The sequence below is a fragment of the Cornus florida genome, unplaced genomic scaffold, assembly GCF_030987335.1.
Source record: "Cornus florida cultivar Cherokee Brave unplaced genomic scaffold, ASM3098733v1 CherokeeBrave_3.0.0_Hap2_Chr01, whole genome shotgun sequence".
In the NCBI taxonomy this organism is placed as follows: Eukaryota; Viridiplantae; Streptophyta; class Magnoliopsida; order Cornales; family Cornaceae; genus Cornus; species Cornus florida.
Window position 1 is genome coordinate 86,046,431 of NW_026775571.1, and position 18,642 is coordinate 86,065,072.

The 18,642-nt window shown below is 34.2% G+C and overlaps 3 protein-coding genes across 4 annotated transcripts; 2 read left to right on the forward strand and 1 right to left on the reverse strand.

Moving 5' to 3' along the window:
- Nucleotides 1-4,071: 4,071 nt before the first annotated feature.
- On the forward strand, nucleotides 4,072-10,267 carry LOC132304367 (uncharacterized). Of its 2 annotated transcripts, none has more exons than XM_059802026.1 (2): nucleotides 4,072-4,467; nucleotides 10,006-10,267. In XM_059802026.1, exon 1 carries the CDS (start codon nucleotides 4,109-4,111, stop codon nucleotides 4,406-4,408), a length of 300 nt encoding a protein of 99 aa, XP_059658009.1. In that variant the 5' UTR covers nucleotides 4,072-4,108; the 3' UTR covers nucleotides 4,409-4,467; nucleotides 10,006-10,267. The 2 variants fall into 2 exon arrangements, with proteins under 2 accessions (XP_059658009.1, XP_059658002.1); XM_059802019.1 differs by lacking the exon at nucleotides 10,006-10,267 and adding an exon at nucleotides 6,961-7,750 and having other exon boundaries at nucleotides 4,073-4,467.
- Nucleotides 7,797-9,194, reverse strand: LOC132304359 (protein EXORDIUM-like 7). The gene has a single exon (XM_059802006.1). The coding sequence runs from the start codon at nucleotides 9,085-9,087 to the stop codon at nucleotides 8,083-8,085; it is 1,005 nt and encodes a 334-aa protein (XP_059657989.1). The 5' UTR covers nucleotides 9,088-9,194; the 3' UTR covers nucleotides 7,797-8,082.
- A 5,575-nt stretch (nucleotides 10,268-15,842) lies between the features above and the next one.
- Nucleotides 15,843-18,550, forward strand: LOC132304381 (pentatricopeptide repeat-containing protein At4g19890). Its single transcript, XM_059802037.1, has one exon. It carries the CDS (start codon nucleotides 15,996-15,998, stop codon nucleotides 18,198-18,200), a length of 2,205 nt encoding a protein of 734 aa, XP_059658020.1. The 5' UTR covers nucleotides 15,843-15,995; the 3' UTR covers nucleotides 18,201-18,550.
- The last annotated feature ends 92 nt before the right edge of the window (nucleotides 18,551-18,642 follow it).

The following is an 18,642-nucleotide window of genomic DNA, read 5'->3' on the forward strand; positions in this document are numbered from 1 at the left end:
GGAAATTTTAAAATTTGATTAAATAAAAGGAATATAAATTTATTTGAGGGGAATTAAAAAGAAATACTCCGTATAAGAAGAGGAGGAGGAGGAGGAGGAAAGAAAAAAAGAAAAAATTAAAAAGATTTTTAGACAGAAAATAATTTTAGAAGGGGCTTTATGTAATTTTCAAAAACATATATACATATTTGTTAACAATCTAATGGGCCAGCACAAGCCCGGGGTGCGGTGGCTCCGTCCCTGGTAGTGGCTGCGTGTATACTTTTCTCATATAACATTCCTAACCAATTAAGCATCCTAAAATTTTTATTTTTTTATATTATTATTACTTTTTTAAAATTTTATTTCCTTATATTACTATATCCTAACCAATAGGATGCTCCCCTTTTTTTTTTTTTTTTCCTTATTTTATGATCTCCATTAAAAATTTTATTTTCTTATTAAATCCCAAACAATGGTAGAGATTTAATAATGGGCCCAAAAAACTACTCCCTAACTCTTATTTTCTACCCTCATCTAACTTTTTTTGTTCCTCCTCCCCTCCTTCCAAGTTGTATTAATTATTAAGTATGGAGTATATAATTAACTATTAGACTATTATATTAAATATTGAAAAAAAAGACTTTAATAAAATTTAAATACAAGAATCTAATTAGTAATTTTGAATGAAAAAAATTAAGTATGATAATTTTTAAATAAATATAATTAATTATTATTTAATATTAAAAGACTATTTTTATATTTTTTTAACCTAATATCTCAAATTATATCCGGCTGCCGGGGAAAAAAAATCCTTACTTTTTTTATTTGAGTGAGACTAATCAACTTAGTCTAATTTGAAACCAATATTGAAGAATAAATTAAGACTAGGCGCTCCAAGCTAGCACCAAAATCGAACATTTATTAGAAATGTCATGTTACATTTTTTATTTTATTTTCTTAAAGATGCCATTCCACTACATAACTATATATACATAACTACCTATAATGTTAACGACGACTTTTTGTATTTTCTTGTTATAATGTTAACTACAATTTTTTGTTTTTCTTCCCTCAATCGTATTTTTTTGGGTGCAAAAAGTTTTTTTTATTAAATTACACTGACCTTCTTTGATATTTGGATAAATTACACACGAGTAGAGTTTTTAACCTTTATTACTTCCACCTCCCAGACATTTAACACGTGTGTTCAACAACACCCCTGTCATTAATAATTTTTTTATAAATGACTAAGGTGTCATATATATATATATATATATATATATATATATATATATATATATATATATTTGTTAAAATATTTCAATAACCTTATATTTTGACATGAAATGACATTGAAATATAAAATATTAATTTTCATAACAATTTGATACTATTAATTTTTACAAAATTATTATTATTAATTATTATTATATTATTATTTTGTTAATGACATTTGATTATGTTTCTTTTTAAGGGTTGATTAGGTATTTTTTTTATTAAAAAAAAAATAAAGTAAAAAAGATAGGCTAATAAGGGGAAAAAAAGGTAATAGAGTATTTTTTTTTATATATATAATTAAATTTGATAAAGGTACGAGAGACATTTCACATTTTTAGGGGAGGTCAAAATAATAAAGATCAAATGTTCTATCTGTCCAAACATCAGCTTACAGTCAGGCTACCCTGCCTAGCCAGACGCTTGATTTGACACCTGATAAATGATTGAGTTTGATACCAATTATAATAGATAGGGTGTTTCGCAATCTAACTCAAAAGTTTAAGCCATTGGATAGAGCTAACACCCCACTCATATATACCATTTCTCTTTTCATTTAGATCTAATGTGGCACACCTCTAACATAAATCTTGAGCTCCATTGCAACTTAAAATTCTGATTTTGAAGCAGCATCCAGGAAATGTCTTACAGTAATAAGTGATGCAGAATAAGATCATTTAGCTTCTTGATTGACAATCACCTGAAAACCAATCTCAAAATCAACTTCCTCATAATTCCATTCCACAAGCTTGTTCAAAGCAAATTAATGTTTAATCATCGATCAAAGCCTCTGCTATTAAAGCATCTCATAAAACTAATAGTTACTCTATTGACACAACCCTTCTAATCTCGGAGAACAAAACCTCCACCGGCTTGTTTTAATTCTATGTTGAATGCAACATCTACATGAAACTCATATTCTTCCCTGCCATTAATGAGTATTAGAACTTAATTGAAGAATTCACCACACCCAAGGGTGGAGCCAGGATTGCAAAATGGACTGGGCTAAAAAGAAGAGTAGTACTGCATATAGACCGAACTATAAGAGTGAGAGTAGTATTGCATATAGACCGGACTATGAACTGATGTACAGTAATATTATATATACATATATATATATATATATATATATATATATATATATTTTGAACTTGGACTATAGCCTAGGTTAACCCTTCAGTAAGTTCGCCCCGGTCCACACCAAAAGAATCGAAATTATATACTTTACCATGCATTACTGAATTCATAATATCCTGCAATGGCTTTTGACACCATGGACAAAGCATTAACATCTTTCCCTTTGCAAACTTTATCATTTCTTCGCTTCCAAATGTGCCACGCATGTGAAAGAATTGAGTCTTATAAAAGTTTCTGCATTCAATTCCACATCCCAACTCTTGAGTTTCTGCAGCCCGGAAAGATTAAAATCAGTTTGAATCTCTATTCTGAGAGGTAAGAGCTTCCACGCCAGTTTGGCCAGTTGGCACCGACACATTAAGGGTATGTTTGGTTCAAAAAAAACCTGTTTGGTCACATTTTTTTAAAAAACCACTTTTTTAAAATTCAGTTAAAAAATATTTTTTTATAATTCTCTCAAAACACCTTTCTATTTCTTTTGGTTCTTAGCTTTCAAAACTTCTTCCAATGCCATCTGACTGGTAAAAAAACCTTGGAGACAAGTCATTGTTCCTTCTGACAGTTTTAGGCTGATGGAAGCTTCTTAATTTGCAATCTGATTGTATACTCCTGGCCCATTTATTTATTTATTTTTATTATTATTATTTTTCATAATTGGTATTCACACACCCATGCTTCCAAGGTTCGATACACACACATGCCTCCACCGAGATTCGAACCCCTTACCTCTTTTTAAAAAGAGGAGCCTGATACCACTGGCTGTTGGTACTCCCATCTTTTTGTATATCCCCACACCTCTATTTTTATCCCCAATGCACAAGTAGAAATTTCCAAAATGTACTCTTTATCTCTTGGAATAAAGAATATCAATTAAACCAATCTTCCAAGATCTTCAATCTCTCTGTCAATTAGATCAGCTACCTTTTGATGACCTCTAAAATTCTAAGTACTTGGAGTAAATAACTTGCAATTTTCAGTAAATAACCATCACTTTTTGTCTTTTTTACGAAAATTATAAATAACAATGTAAATAATATTAGAGTTTCAACGAGTGAGAGAACAAGTTATTATTTTTCCACCAATAACTTGAACACTCAACTTTTCAATGATGACTTGTTTCTTACTTCCTCCGTCCCACATTAGAGGTCCGTATATAGAAATTGGAGTTTTTAAGGAAGATGCATTTAATGAATTTTCACTTTTTAAAATTACCAACTTGCCCTTTCTAATTTAAATATATATAATTACAAAGTTTGAAATTTTTTAAAAAGATAAACGGCAATGATAAAAATATAGAACTTATTTGCTTTGACTTTTTAAAGAGAACATCTAATTTGGAACATGTAAAAAGAGAAAAATAAACTACTAATATGGAACGGAAGGAGTATTTCAATTTCGAATGAACCAATAAATTGCAAAAGTCCCTAGCTTTATAAAACACAACCCTTACCAAGAATTTGCGGTTAAAATTTTACTTTTTTATTTTTATTTATTTATTATTATTATTATTTTTTTTTGTAAAAAAGTATATTATGCAATTTGTTATTTCACTCATATTTTATGGTCTCCTGCAAGGCTGCAAAGTTAATAAATTGCTTTTTGAAGTTTTGAATATTTAAATTTAAAATTTAAAACTTAAAACTTAAAGGGATATATATTGAAATGATGTTCTCTTAAAACTATTTCCTACTACTACTATTCTTCTTTTATTATCATGTCGAGGACACAACATGGAGACTCGGTCGGAGGTCGGGGTTTGGGCCGGTGCGAGCGGCTGCACCGGGCGTTGTGGGATTGCCACCGCCGGATCCCAGCAGGACCGCCGCGCGAGGCGGCGTGCCGCCACCTGAACCGGTCATTGGCGGAATGCCTGGTGGCGGAGGCTTGCCCCGGCGAGTCGGAGTTGGTCAGGAGCCTGTGCTCGAGCGGTGGGACCGCTCTCAAGCGGTCCCAGTGCCAACAGGCTCAGGTGTCCCTCGGCGTTTGTCTCTCTTCTCATCAAACACCCTCTTGATCCGAAACCCTAGCCCTATTTTATTTCCTCGCTTGAAAGGACAATTGCCAATATACACTGTAAGTATTCATTTTTGGTCCAATTAGTGTTGATTTTTTGGGTGTAAATTATTGCATTCTAATTTACCATAACTACTGTTCCATTGATGCTTACAATTTCTGTAGTCTTACTTGTTAGATTTCCTTTTTTTTTTTTTTTTGGTGGTTCACATTGAAACGAAGTTCCTACTAAATTATATCAGATTATGCACGCACATATATAATCAAATTATATATGTTTCGAATTAATGCTCTTTTCTTTTAAAAACTTCTTTCTTATTTTTGATTTCATGTGTAAAGCTTCTGTATATTTAAACTTTGACTGATTAATTTGATAAACGGAAAATGATTTGAAATAAATTGGAATAGATAAATTGGAATCTGGCTGGATTTGCTTCAATTACTTTGTTGTTTAAGCAAGTTGTTCGTGAATAATTTTCACTTTGAGTGATTTTGGTTTAAACTTTAAACAGAGCAATAGGTGATTAGGTTGTCATGTTTGATATGGGGGCATTCTCTTCTAGAGGTGCAGGACGGGGAAAATTGGAACTGTATCACATCATCGGAGCACCTATACAAAAGCTCAACTGAGGAGGCAATATAGAGACTACATAGTAGTCATGTTTAAGTTCCCCTTTGCTTAGCATGTTGTAGTTACACGGTTTTTTAGGAGTAAAAAGCAAAGCAACCATGAGAAACTTGGATGTATTGGAAAGAAAAAGGTTTGCTTCTAAGTCGATGCAAAGGTTATTATGTTTGAGTTGGAATTTTTACCTCTTCCTCATTTATTTGTCACAAACACTACACCGCCTGTTTGGGCCTTATGAAGATAAATAGTTATAGATATTGTAGGATATACCCAAGCCCTTTAAAATAGAACATCAGCACCTTTACTGCTTCTCTTTTTTTATTGGTAAGTAAAATAAACTATTAAAAAGCCTTGAGGGTTCTAGCCAAGCCATTTCTTAGTCCTCGTACGGATGACCCGAAGGGAACCTCCCTTATGCACAGGAAATAAACAAAATGCAATTAAGAATGAAGAGAGCATCAGAAGATGTGCAAACATGAAGCTTAAACCTATTTCCTGACTTCCTCCAAGAAGACTACACACTGACAAAACTCTAGATACTCTTCCATCCTTTTCATCCCATAATCCATGTAATCTCCACCTACTATGAATATCCCCAAATAGCTTCACTGCTTTATCATCGAATCCCTCATTGGAACTTTAAACAATTTGATTAAATTTCCAATAGTTTATAACCCAAGTTGTTACCTTGAAAATCTCCCTTTTCTGGTGCCCAACAGGTGCTTGTTCAACATGTAATCAGCTAGACAAAGAAAAGCCACTGATGCACACTCCAAATGAGCTGCTAAGTTTCAACCACCATCTGCTCTTAACTTTATCCAAAATTTCATGAATGAATCATCATTCCAACAATTGTGCAACATCTTTGTGGGGTTCCTAGTTGAGGCCCGGTGGTAAAGAGGGTTATCTACAGTTTCTTGATTCTTTATTAATATTATTTTTTAACCAGTGCTTCGTTGCCACTTTGGCTGGTCATATAGCTCTGGTGTATTTGAGCTTTGCCCTTTCTCTATAATTATTTTTTCAACTGGAAAAAGGAAGATTCTAAATGTTATTCTAAATATTTACTAAGACTTTGATGGTACAAGAAAAAACTTGACATGGAAGTGGGTCTCCCATAGAGATTCATACTTATTTAACTGTTGCTTCTAAAAGATTATTTTACCTCTGCAACAAAAAGTTTACCATGGAACAAAGCACGTAGTGTTACAGCCTTTTTCCCTCATAGGCGGACAGTGTCACTGCACAGTATTCCAGCTGCAAAATGGAGCATCCATGCTTATCTTATTTCAGGGCGTACTGCCAAGCCATTGTGGTTTCCTAAATACCTTGGACCAATGAATTCTTCTTTTTTTTTTTTTTTTTTTTTTTGTTCTTCTCACAGAAGCAATTCTTGTGTTTCACTGATGTGTTCAAAAGGAAGTTTTGAATAAATTCACTTATTTCTTCTTGGAGTTTTTGCTTGTTCCTTTTCATCCTCCTGATATGGTTTAAATTAGATGGAAAGTTAAAATTTTCTGATTGTTAGTGAACTTTCATCATTAACCAACATAGATGTCAGATAAGCATGAAATTTCCTGCGAGTAGCAGCAGTATACGTCATGCTAGCAGATAATTGCACATTAAGGAGAGAACCAATAGCCATAGGTACGATGCATTGGTGTTATTCTGGGCTACCTTGTTGGCATGTAAGAGGATACTAGAAGACAATAGTTTATATTCCTCCAGTTCCTTTGCAATTAGGTGTCCTAGAAACTATTGTTGGTGAGTGTAAAAAGGGACCGATATATTCAACTTAAAATGATACTTTTCTAGGCAACCATCTTGTTGAATGTTACTCCAAACATTGCTAATGTGTAGTGCTTTATGCTTGTTTTTAAAGCTAAAATAGAACAATATCTTGATTTGAATGGCTTTAACCACAGGGCTAGCCGTACATGGAAGAGAAAGGAATCTTACAGCTTTTAGCTGCAAATGGAATCCGTGCAAGGGCTTGGTTGAGAGTTTTCTAGATTCCTTGCTTCACATCCAATGACATGGCTACTCTGATGTGTTGTAACAGAGTTAAATCAGAATGTGTGTATATGTTAGAACCATTCAGTGTGCCTGGTGCTTTTGAAATACCCAAGCTTCGGTTGCTCATGTCCACCACATCATCTCACTTATTTGGTAGACCAGATCAGTGAGCTCAAGCCACGTTACAATAATGTCAGCTTTGAGTCTATACTCATCAGTGCCACTGGACATGGACCAGTGCGTAATCTCTTCAAATTGGAGAGAGGAACAGTGGGTTTTTTGGTTTTTTGTGAACATGTAATGTTTGTGTTTGTCTGTAGTTAGCGACACCTATATATATAAATATTTTGGTCAAGGGACACCTATAGTTGATAGATAAATAAAATCATTTTTGAATGGAAAGTTGGAAACCTGAAAACTCTCTCTCTCTCTCTCTCTCTCTCTCTCTCTCTCTCTCTATATATATATATATATATATATGTATGTATGTATGTATGTATGTATTTTTGTATATAGTTTTACTTGTTTCAAAGGCAACTATGTTGACCCAATACCCCTTGTTGGCTAGTTACTATATCATGATCAGTTAGTTAATAAAAACCTTTCAAAGAACTATTGGTCACCTTAATTTTCGGGATTATGCCGTGGGGCTGTTCAGTGGATTAAGTTAACATTTAGCTTTATCAACCTACCCAAGGAAATAGAAGCGAGAGAAGTTCAGTATCAACTGTCAAGTGCCATCAAATACCAAATTTATATGATTCATTACACCTAATACAGAGAGATTCAAATTTTACATAGATTTTGTGCTTGGTCAAGCATGACTATCAATGTTTCAACCCCTCGTTGCAAAATAGAAATCAGCTAGAAATTTAACAAACCAAGCATGAACTCTCTGAAAAACCATAATACTTACATAGTTTGGAGGTTATTTCCTCTGAGCCCTGAACTGATCATTTATGTCCATTTGATTGCCATGTCTTTTAGCATCTCATCTTGCCTACTTAGATGTCCAAGGCACAAGTATTGAACTAGTCCATTGCATTGGGACCAAAGCATCTTCTCTTTACAGGACTCCACACCCATTGCACAAGGAACCTCCTCCCCTTCACTCCATTAACATTATACCCATCTCCCCAGTGGTCCTTGTACACTCCACCCACATACCCACCACCCCCGCCGGACCCATACACACCCATACACAAATCAGCTATCTCGGTGGGCGCAGTCGGGTCATCCCCCGCGTACCACGCGTTCACGAGTGGGTTACTCGACACCTCTGCCAGCTCGTGGGCGATCACGCTGATCATGCCGTCGACACCAGCATCCCCATTTGGTGCGCCCATTATGTTGCTGGCTCCATTTGTGCCTGGTGGTGGCTTCCCTGAGTACTTTGGCCACGCAAATGGATAAGCACACATGCCCGGGCACTGAGTGCCACTATAACCAACCCATGCATATGGCACAGTGACACCAACAATGGCTGGGAAAGTGAAGTAGTGGAACCCACACACTGCCCTGCAGAAGTCCTGGACCTGAACATCGGACGAGGTCAGTACTAAGTACAGGCCATTGCGGTAATTGAGAGGCAGAGCTCGCGGGTAAGAAGTGGTCGCGGTTTTGATTATTGATTGGATGGTTAAGCGACTGAGGTACCTTCCATGGGAGTAAGTTGTGTCATAAAACTCCCCAGACAGGGCAATGCTGCCAGTGATGTTTGAGCCTGTCTGGTCAGTGTAGAACCGGACGGTTCGCCACCAGTCAGCAACAGAAGGGAAAGAGGCTGAAGAAGAGAGGGAATAGAGGAAGTCTCTTATGGTGGCTTGATGGGTTGGGTTCCAATGGCCATACCATATTATGTAGAGGTTGATTGGAGCTGCTAGGACTGGACCCATGTGGTATTGAAGGTCCACAAGGTCAGAAGAGCCTTCATAGTTGTTGGCTTGGTTGAATCGCTGGCTTTGGTCAAATGAAAGAGACAGAGAAGAGAAACAAGAAAGAAATAGAAAGAGGAGAGGAAAATACAGCTTCTGCATTTTGTGACTATTGCTCTTAGTGTTGTGTCCTAGTGTGTTATAACAGTTAATTTCTTATATAAGTTGAAGTAGCTGAAGCTATGGAGAGAGAGAGAGAGAGAGAGAGAGAGAGAGAGAGATTGGATTCTTCTATAGTACTATTTCCCTGTGGTGGACAATGGCCTGCATGTTAACATAATTCCATATCCATCATTGTTTGCTTTTAAAATGATGGCCATGGTGGCCCTTTCTCTTTATTCCAGTTCATATACTAAAAAATTGTACAATTCTAACTAATACTTTCTCTATATTTTGTGCCATGGATAAACAAGTTCATTGGGATCTCAAAGGGAACATTATTTTGCTGTACTCCAAATTGTATATGACACAAGCTTATTACATCAAATTCTCTCACACTTCCTAATCTTTTTCGGTGGCTATCCCAGTGTATGAAGTTCCGTAACTGTAGGGTCTGGGGAAGGTTTGATGTACGAAATGTTTTCTCTTTGTATGCAGTGAGACTGTTTTCTATTTCGATTCCGTAACTTTCAAATCACAATAAAACAATTTTACTATTGCGCTACTTTCGGAATAGGAATGACTTTTTATTTTTTATTCTTACACATGTAATTAGGGTGAAAAAAGAGCAGAGAATTTGATATATTTACGAGTCCAGACTTTGGGATGATATATACTTAGAAAACCACCTTCACCTCAAAACTAATTTGCAGAATAAAAAAAAAGAAAAAAAAAAAGAAAAAAGAAAAAAAGAAAAAGAAAAGTAGAACAAAATACAATTGACTTCATTGCCAAATATTCTCATATAGCTATGTTAGAATTAATTTTTATTTAATGTTTTTCAAAAGCATAAAGCTAGTGTTTGAACAAATTGTCTTATGGTAGGCTTAATTTAATGAAATCATTGACCAAAATGTGTAGGATGTTCATGTAACAGAAGAAAAATGATGGAGGCAGAAGCAAGTGTAAAAATGAATGATGGTGTGTCCTATGGTAGAGCAAGCATGTGATGCCTTTTACAAGATTTCACCCTTTTGGACACTTCTTCCCTATCAAAATCTTTGACAATTAAGGACTCTTCAATTGTAAAACTAATATAAATATTAGGAAAGTGATATGGTGACAGACTGCATCTTAAAATCTCATTAGGAGCAATTTTTAAGTGAACTTGTGTGTGTCTGTGTGTGTATTTCAATCACCTTACAGTTGTTACATGGACCGAGCAAGTTGGGATGTCCATGGGACCATTGGTCACAATAGCTTTTCTTTGATATTTGTTGAAAAATCCTTCAATCATGCAAAAGCAAAGGGTCCATGTGAGGAAGGGAAAGCATCTTCAACCTCCATGCCTTTAAAGGTCAGAATGACTTGAATTGTAAATAAAGTTAGAGAATATTGAACACTTGTTCATAAATTAAAGGGGTTAAATCGTAAAACTCCCTCTTATTTCCAAAAACGCCATATAATTCCTTTAATTAACAAAAAATTCTTTGAACTAACAAATACTATCATGTTGCCCCCTTTGACTCTTTCCGTGACGGAACCGTTAAGTTATTATGAAATGACTATAATATCCTGAACTAACAAAAACTATCAAGTTGCCCTTTGAACCTCTGATTCATTGTTTTCATATTTTTGTTAAATCATTAGTAAACTTAATTATTTCATTAAATCATTAATAAACTTCATTGTTCATACAAACACCCCCAAAAAGCTAAATAGATAAAATTCTAAAAAAGTCATACTTTTTCGCTTTTTAAAGATCAATTGTTACTATTATTATTATTCAAAAAAACCAATAAGTTCTACTTTTATATATGTTTGCAAATTTTAGCTAATAAAAGAATAATATATTCTAATTTAGTATTATAATAAATTACTTTAAACTCAATTAATGGATATTGGTATAATACACATCGATATCAACAAAAAAATGTTACAAGGGCAAATTGGTTAATAAGTAATTAAATGGTTGTCTGTGACTTTCACATGCCTTGCCCCCGTGAATTTCAGACGGCAAACTAACGAGATAAGAGTAATGTGATACACTTTTGAAAAGTTAAGAAAGAATTTGTTTCTTTAGATGACGGGGTTAGGTGATAGTTTTGATAAATAAGGGAGGTTTTATTAATCCCTAAACAATAACCACCTCAGGTACCCTCAGGTACACAAACAATCTTATATATTTAAAAAATTAATGCTACACTAAACTAACATTAGACTTACATCAACAGTTTTCTAACCCTTGGTTTTGGGAAAATCATAATCTTGTTAGTTAGAAAAATCTTTGAAGGATCCTTTCTAATATAGTACTCATTATTTTATTATCAGATGTTAAAATGTGTCGGTGAGTCATATATTCATCATTTATAATTAAGGATGCAAAGTACCTTGAACATGTAAATTGAAGGGAATCAATGCTCAAATGTTAATCAAATGTGTTAAGAATATCTTCTATTCAGCAAAAAGATACAATCATACACACAATTGACTTTTAGAAGAAAAAATGTTTTATGCTTGCTAATTAAATAAACAACCATCAAACCTTTTTATATTAGACAACTCTTGCTCATCATTTAAAACAATCATGTTTTTTCCTTAGACCATCTCTAATAATTGTGTGTGTGTGTGTATATATATATATATATTTTTTTTTTTTTTTGTATAAATTTTATGTGTTATAATAGATTTACACACAAAATTTGAATTATTTATTTTCAATTTTAGCGGTTGTTTTATATTTTTTGTATAAAAATATATTCCCCAATAAAAACCAATCAGTGTCATTTCTGAACCCACATAATTTTTACAAACTTATGGGTTGATTCGTTAATAGAATGAGAAAAATGAAGAAGAAAAAAAATATGCTGATGTGGCTGTGTAAAAATTTTGTGAAAAATACACAATAATTTTATACATTGGTAACATAACAGTATATCTTAATACATTGCTGAAAATAAAAAATAAAAAAATTACACATCATACGTGACTGTGTATATTTTACGCAAAAAAATATTTTAACATAAGATGCTTTTAGAATTTTATTTGAGACTTTACTTTATTAAGAAGTTCTGTTAACCTTACTTTTATTCTTTGGTGGATTCTTTAGGCTAGCAGTGTCCTTGCTTTTTATTCGTTAGATTCATTCATTTTGGGTGGACTCAGCTATTTTTTAACCTTAGATTTATTTTTATTATTATTTTAAAGTTCAAGCACATGCACAAATACCCTGTATATTTCGAAAAATATGTCAATTTCAACTTTATTTTAGAATTGATCTTGGATGTACCGACTCAAGCATGCTTTAACAGTTCTCATAGGAATTCAAAACTCCTTTCCATCTTCTACAAAAACTGAACATACTAAGGGAGGTCACATTGTTAAGAGGAAGTATCAATCAATATAAGCCTAGAATGAAGAAAACACACTCAAAAAAATAATAAATAAATAAATAAAAACATGGTTTTGAGTAAAACCAGATAAAGATAAAATCTTTAATTTGGCCAGTTTGATTGAATGTAGAATGGGTTTGGTTGGAGTTTATGATATGCTTGGATCACTCATGATTTGGATTTGAAATAAAAAAATAATAATTAAAATTTTAAACTAAAATTTTTTTAATTTCAAATCCAAGAGCGCGGACTCAATCACAACATAAGTTTTTTTCACCCAAATTGAATTTATGTTGATTTATCAATTCGCTAGTCACTTCAATTGCTCCAGTGCATGTGTGCCACACATTGTTACATGTCATTGTTTGTGATAAGTTGAATGCATTATTTATTGTTTTCATTATTTCATGATTTATTGATGGACGTATAAAGAAAATTAAGAAAAAATAATAATAATTAGAATTAAGATAGTTCGAGGATGAAATGTTTGAAATCAGATTCTTTCCAATTCTTTTTTCCTTCTCCGAGCATCAACAAGTCTAAATTCAATGCCATTATGTGTTTGTAATCAATGAATGGAGGCATGTAGATACTTTGAAAATAAAAAAAGGCCTAGCAGTCTATATATAATAATTACATCGAAATATAACACTGCATATTTAACACATTTAAATGATTGTTGCATATTTGATTTGAAAGTATTATTATCTTCAATTTAATTGTATAATTTGTGTTGAATTGTATATTCAAGAGAATTCAATTTCAGTTTCCTATGACTCCACTGACACGTGACACCCAGAAAAGCTGAATAAAAAAATAAAAAATAAAAATCCTGAAAGTGTACGACGTTTAATTGACGAAGACTGGATTACCGATCTTGGGTTTCATGGCATAAAAGTTGGGATTCATTCTCTTATATATTATAATATGATAAAGCTTTTTGATCTTATGTGGGTGCAGGGTTAAGCATGTCAATTCAAACCTAGTTTATTTTCCCAGAAAAAAAAAAAAAAAAAAAAACAAAAATTAGTTCAAAATTTTCAGTTTGGATTGAAATGTTTTAATTCAAACTTAATTTTGATTGAAATCAAAATGATACATCAAGCATGCTATGTTTGGCTTCAAATTTTAAACTAAATGTCCTTGGATCCCAAATTTAAGAGACCAGTGTAATTCAAATTGGACTTAACTATTATATATATTAATAATTTTATACATCTTAAATATGTTTATGAATATAATTAACTTTTTGCAGTGTTTTTTATTTTAAAATATCATTTTCTTGTATTTTAATCATTTCACGAATTAATTTTCTGAGTTCTCGTTGTGAATTTTTATTTTTTTATTTATTTTCAAGTTTTGAATTTAAAAAATTAAAAAAATTGAAAGGAAAAAAAAAAAAGGAAAAGAAAAAGAAAAAGCCCTTTCATAACAACCTACAAGTTTGAGAAATACAACATGTTTATTTAAAATTAGTTTTTTATTTTTTATTACCCAATACATTACAAAATGAACTTATCTAAGCCATTTTGTTTTTTTTTTTTTTTTTTTTTTTATGACAGTATATTGTGTGCTGTAATATAACCCGCTAACAGAAGTCTTATAGCGCACAACATGTCCACAAGAATTTTATTACTACTCAGATAGTGGTATATCACGCTTCCGCTAGTGTTCTCATCTCTACCCATAATTTTAAGATTACATAAACTAGAAATGACACATAGCTCTTTATATAGACATTATTCTTTCATTTACCACTCTTATCCATTACCATCAATAGCTCTGATCCACTTTTTAGAACATTTCATTCAACCATTTAGATATTTTATATCCCGCCAAAACTCTATACTTTTGTAAATTATTCTCCAACTTTTAAGTTCTTAGCTCTATAATATTTTAAATTTTTCATTTTCTTACTAGTGAGACTCTAGAATTCAAATGCCATGGACAGTTCTCCTTATCGATCGCGTGTCACCTTTATTATGTGGCCTCTTTGCATAGGCCGTATGTAACAAATAGGAAACTTATATATGGGTCGCGTCTAAAAAACACTCTTATATAGGACATATAACCTTTATAAGTTCTCAAAAACTCGTAATCATCATTTTTGGGGCGAACAAGGTCCTCACGTAATCGTTGCTCAAATCCCATAATTAATTCACATGCAGCCTCCATGTCCTGCTATCAATGACAAGAAGATCTAGATTGCATCAACCACTGGACACTACTGTTTCAGACAAACTGCAGCCCTCTTAGCAGGTCAATTTTGTAAGATTTCATGGTATAACCTAGTATGGAAATTCCCAATTATACCACGCATGAAATTTAATTTATGGCTGGTAGTTCAGTGTAGATTGCCTACTCTTGACAGCAAATCCATGACCAAGCACCAAAATGTGTGTACACTTTGCTCTAATTCTCTGGAATCACATGACCACCTCTTCTTTAGCTGCCCCTTCATTTCACCAATATGGAGGTATATCAAGGACAAATGCCACTTCTCAACTGCAATTACAAACTGGAGCAACTTGGTTATGCTCACCAGCCACATGTGAAAGTCCAACTCACCACAAAACATGGTTAGGAAAATTTGTCTATCCTCGGTAGTTTACCACACTTGAGAAGAACGAAATAGAATTTTCAAGAAAAAGAATTGTTCACCGAGAGTGGTCCTCGCCAAGATTAACTCCTCTATCATTTCAATTCTTTGACTTTGTTTCTTTAGAGATTTAGCTGCTTCGAGGAGAATTCTACTTGAATGGAATTTTCCTCCATCATGCTGCAGACCTGGATTAACAAGCTATGAAGTTGCACTGCTTAATTTGGATATCGGATTATGGTTCTAATGAGCTCAACTAACTGTTATTAACAGTTATTGTTCCTCATCTGTGTTATTTGGCTGGGTTTGTGCCCTATGTTTGCCTTTTGGGCATATTTTGCGTAGTGGGCTTTTACTTAAAGTATGTATTGGGCTAAGGCCCCAACTTTGTACATATCTACCTTTATATATATCAGTTGTTTTATTCTCCGAAATAAAAAATAGGTCCTCTCGGTCGTTAATAAAGTGATGAAACTACTAATTTGAAGTAAAATAAGGTGATTGTAAAATGACCATTTTCGAGAATGAGATTTATATAGAAAATGGGTAAGGGCACAAGGCAGGACTTCAAAAGGGCATTTTGAGTATTTATTACTATTAATTAGTCATGTGTAGTTTATAACGGTACTTTTCTAACGTTTTGTGCGGATAATCCTTTATTTGCAACCTTTTTATCTGCAAAAAAATAAATTAATTAATTAATTAATTAAACATTGTGTTCTGTATACTTATCCCCATATATGTGTATATGTGTGTGTATATATGTATATAGATATATATGTTGAATCAGATTCTGAAGATTCTCCACGGAAAGTTTGCTAACAGGCATAGACATTGAGTTCGTACAGAAGATCAGTTAAGTATGAGAGAGAGCTAGCTTGAAAATTCAACGCTTAGTACTACGTTAACAAACCCCTTTCATGGTGACGCTTCGTTTTCTTCTTCCTCTGCACCAATTTCACTCACAACATCAGCGCATATTATCTACAACGATCCTCAATAGTCTCTTCCACACCCAACCGCACTCTCTCTGCAGCTTCAGACGTGAGTTTTGGACCTCTGATGATAGTTCTAGTACCAGTTTAACAGACCCCACTTCGTCTTCATCATCACCATCATCATCAGAATCTGTTGTCAGAACAGTATGTTCTCTAGTCTGTCAATCTTACTACCAACAACAAACCCATTTCAAATCAACACCTCCCAAGCTAAACCTGACGATAGATTCTGGGTATTTGACTCCTGAGCAAGCGATTACAGTCGTCGCTTCGCTCGCCGACGAGGTGGGTTCAATGGCGGCTTTGAGCTTCTTTTACTGGGCAATCGGCTATTCGAAATTCAGGCATTTCATGCGGTTATATATTGTTTTGGCAATGTCTTTGATTCAAAATGGCAATTTGGAGAGAGCCCATGAAGTCATGCAATGTCTGGTGAGGAGTTTTGCTGAAATTGGGAGGTTGAAGGAGGCTGTTGATATGGTTATTGAGATGCAAAACCAGGGCTTGACTCCAAATACTAGGACCCTGAATTGCATTGTTGGTATAGCTGCTGAAATGGGCTTGATTGAAATTGCGGACAACGTGTTCAATGAAATGTCTGATAAAGGGGTATGTCCTGATTGTTGTAGCTTTAAGCTAATGGTTGTTGCATACTGCAGAATGAGTAGAATTCCGGAGGCAGATAGGTGGTTGAGTGCAATGCTGGAGAGAGGCTTTCTCGTCGATAATGCAACATGTACATTGATCATTACTGCATTTTGTGAAAAGGGGAGTGTGAATAGAGCATTGTGGTTTTTTCATAAGATGCTTGAAAGGGGATTGACTGCAAATTTGATCAATTTCACCTCACTGATTAATGGGTTGTGCAAGAGGGGCAGTATCAAGCAAGCGTTTGAATTGTTAGAGGAAATGGTTAGGAAAGGTTGGAAACCAAATGTTTATACACATACGGCGTTGATTGATGGCCTCTGTAAAAAGGGGTGGACCGAAAAGGCATTTAGATTGTTCCTTAAGCTTGTCAGGAGTGATAATTACAAACCCAATGTGCACACATACACTGCCATGCTCAGTGGGTATTGCAAGGAGAACAAGTTGAATAGGGCAGAGATGTTATTTGCCAGAATGCAGGAACAGGGATTGGTTCCTAACACCAACACGTATACTACTCTCATTGACGGGCACTGTAAAGTAGGGAATTTTGATCGAGCATATGAGTTGATGGATACAATGGATAAAGAAGGTTTCACTCCCAGTATCTATACATATAATGCAATTATCGATGGGCTTTGTAAAAAAGGAAGGGTTCAAGAGGCTTATAAATTGCTAAAGAGAGGCTATAAAACTGGAGTTCATGCTGATAGAGTAACATATACAATTCTCATATCTGAGCACTGTAAGAGGGGCGATACTAAGCATGCCCTTGTGTTTTTCAGTACGATGGTCAAACTTGGCCTTACACCTGATATGCATTCCTATACCACATTAATTGCCGCCTTTAGTAGGCAAAAGAGAATGAAAGAGGGTGAGCGTCTATTTGATGATGCTGTCAGACTTGGCTTAGTTCCGACCAAGAAAACATATACATCTATGATATGTGGACACTGTAGAGATGGCAATGCCATCTTGGCTATGAAGTTGTTTCAGAGGATGAGTGACCATGATTGTGCACCTGATAGCATCACTTATGGTGCTTTGATAAGTGGGCTCTGTAAAGAATCCAAGTTGGATGACGCTCGTAGGCTCTATGATACCATGATTGACAAAGGACTTTCCCCATGTGAAGTTACTCGGCTGACAGTAGCTTACGAATATTGCAAGAAGGATGAATCTGAAACTGCAATGGTTATCTTAGACAGATTAGAGAAAAAGCTATGGATCCGCACGGTTAATACTTTAGTCAGAAAGCTTTGTAGTGAGAGTAAAGTGGACATGGCAGCATTTTTCTTCCGTAAATTGTTAGATAAAGACCAGAACGTGGATCACATAACCCTTGCAGCATTCATGAATGCATCTTATGGTAGCAACAAATATGCACTTGTTTCTGAATTGTCTGAAAGGATTTCAAAACAAATGAATTGTCTGCCAAAATGTACTGAAAAGTTTATTTCATTTGTTTCCAATGCTTGAGCTTCTGTAGCATTACGAAGGTATCCCAATGTTGTTCAGACCCATATTGTTGTATAGAGAGATTTCTATTGATAATTTAAGACTTCTCGGAGGCCTGCAAGAATACTAAGCCCGTACTTCTCAAGTTTGTTAGTGGAGCTACATGTAGCACTGTAACTTTGGAATGATATTTTTGAAACAAATAATGAAATGGTGATTGGTCTCATTTGATATATATTTTGGTACAAATTGTTTCCTTCAGGCAGACTTCCCTTGGCATGTTTATCTTTCAGCTTCTATAGAACTCCCCAAATTGTATTGGAATTCTTCTTTATATTCTCTGTTATCAGTTACTAAAATCACTGTTGAGTCTTCTGACCTCTGTGAAAGCTTCTTTTCCGATATTTACTTTATGTTTTTTGCAGTAGAGTTGCATCTTAATTTCAATTATTGCTATTAAGCC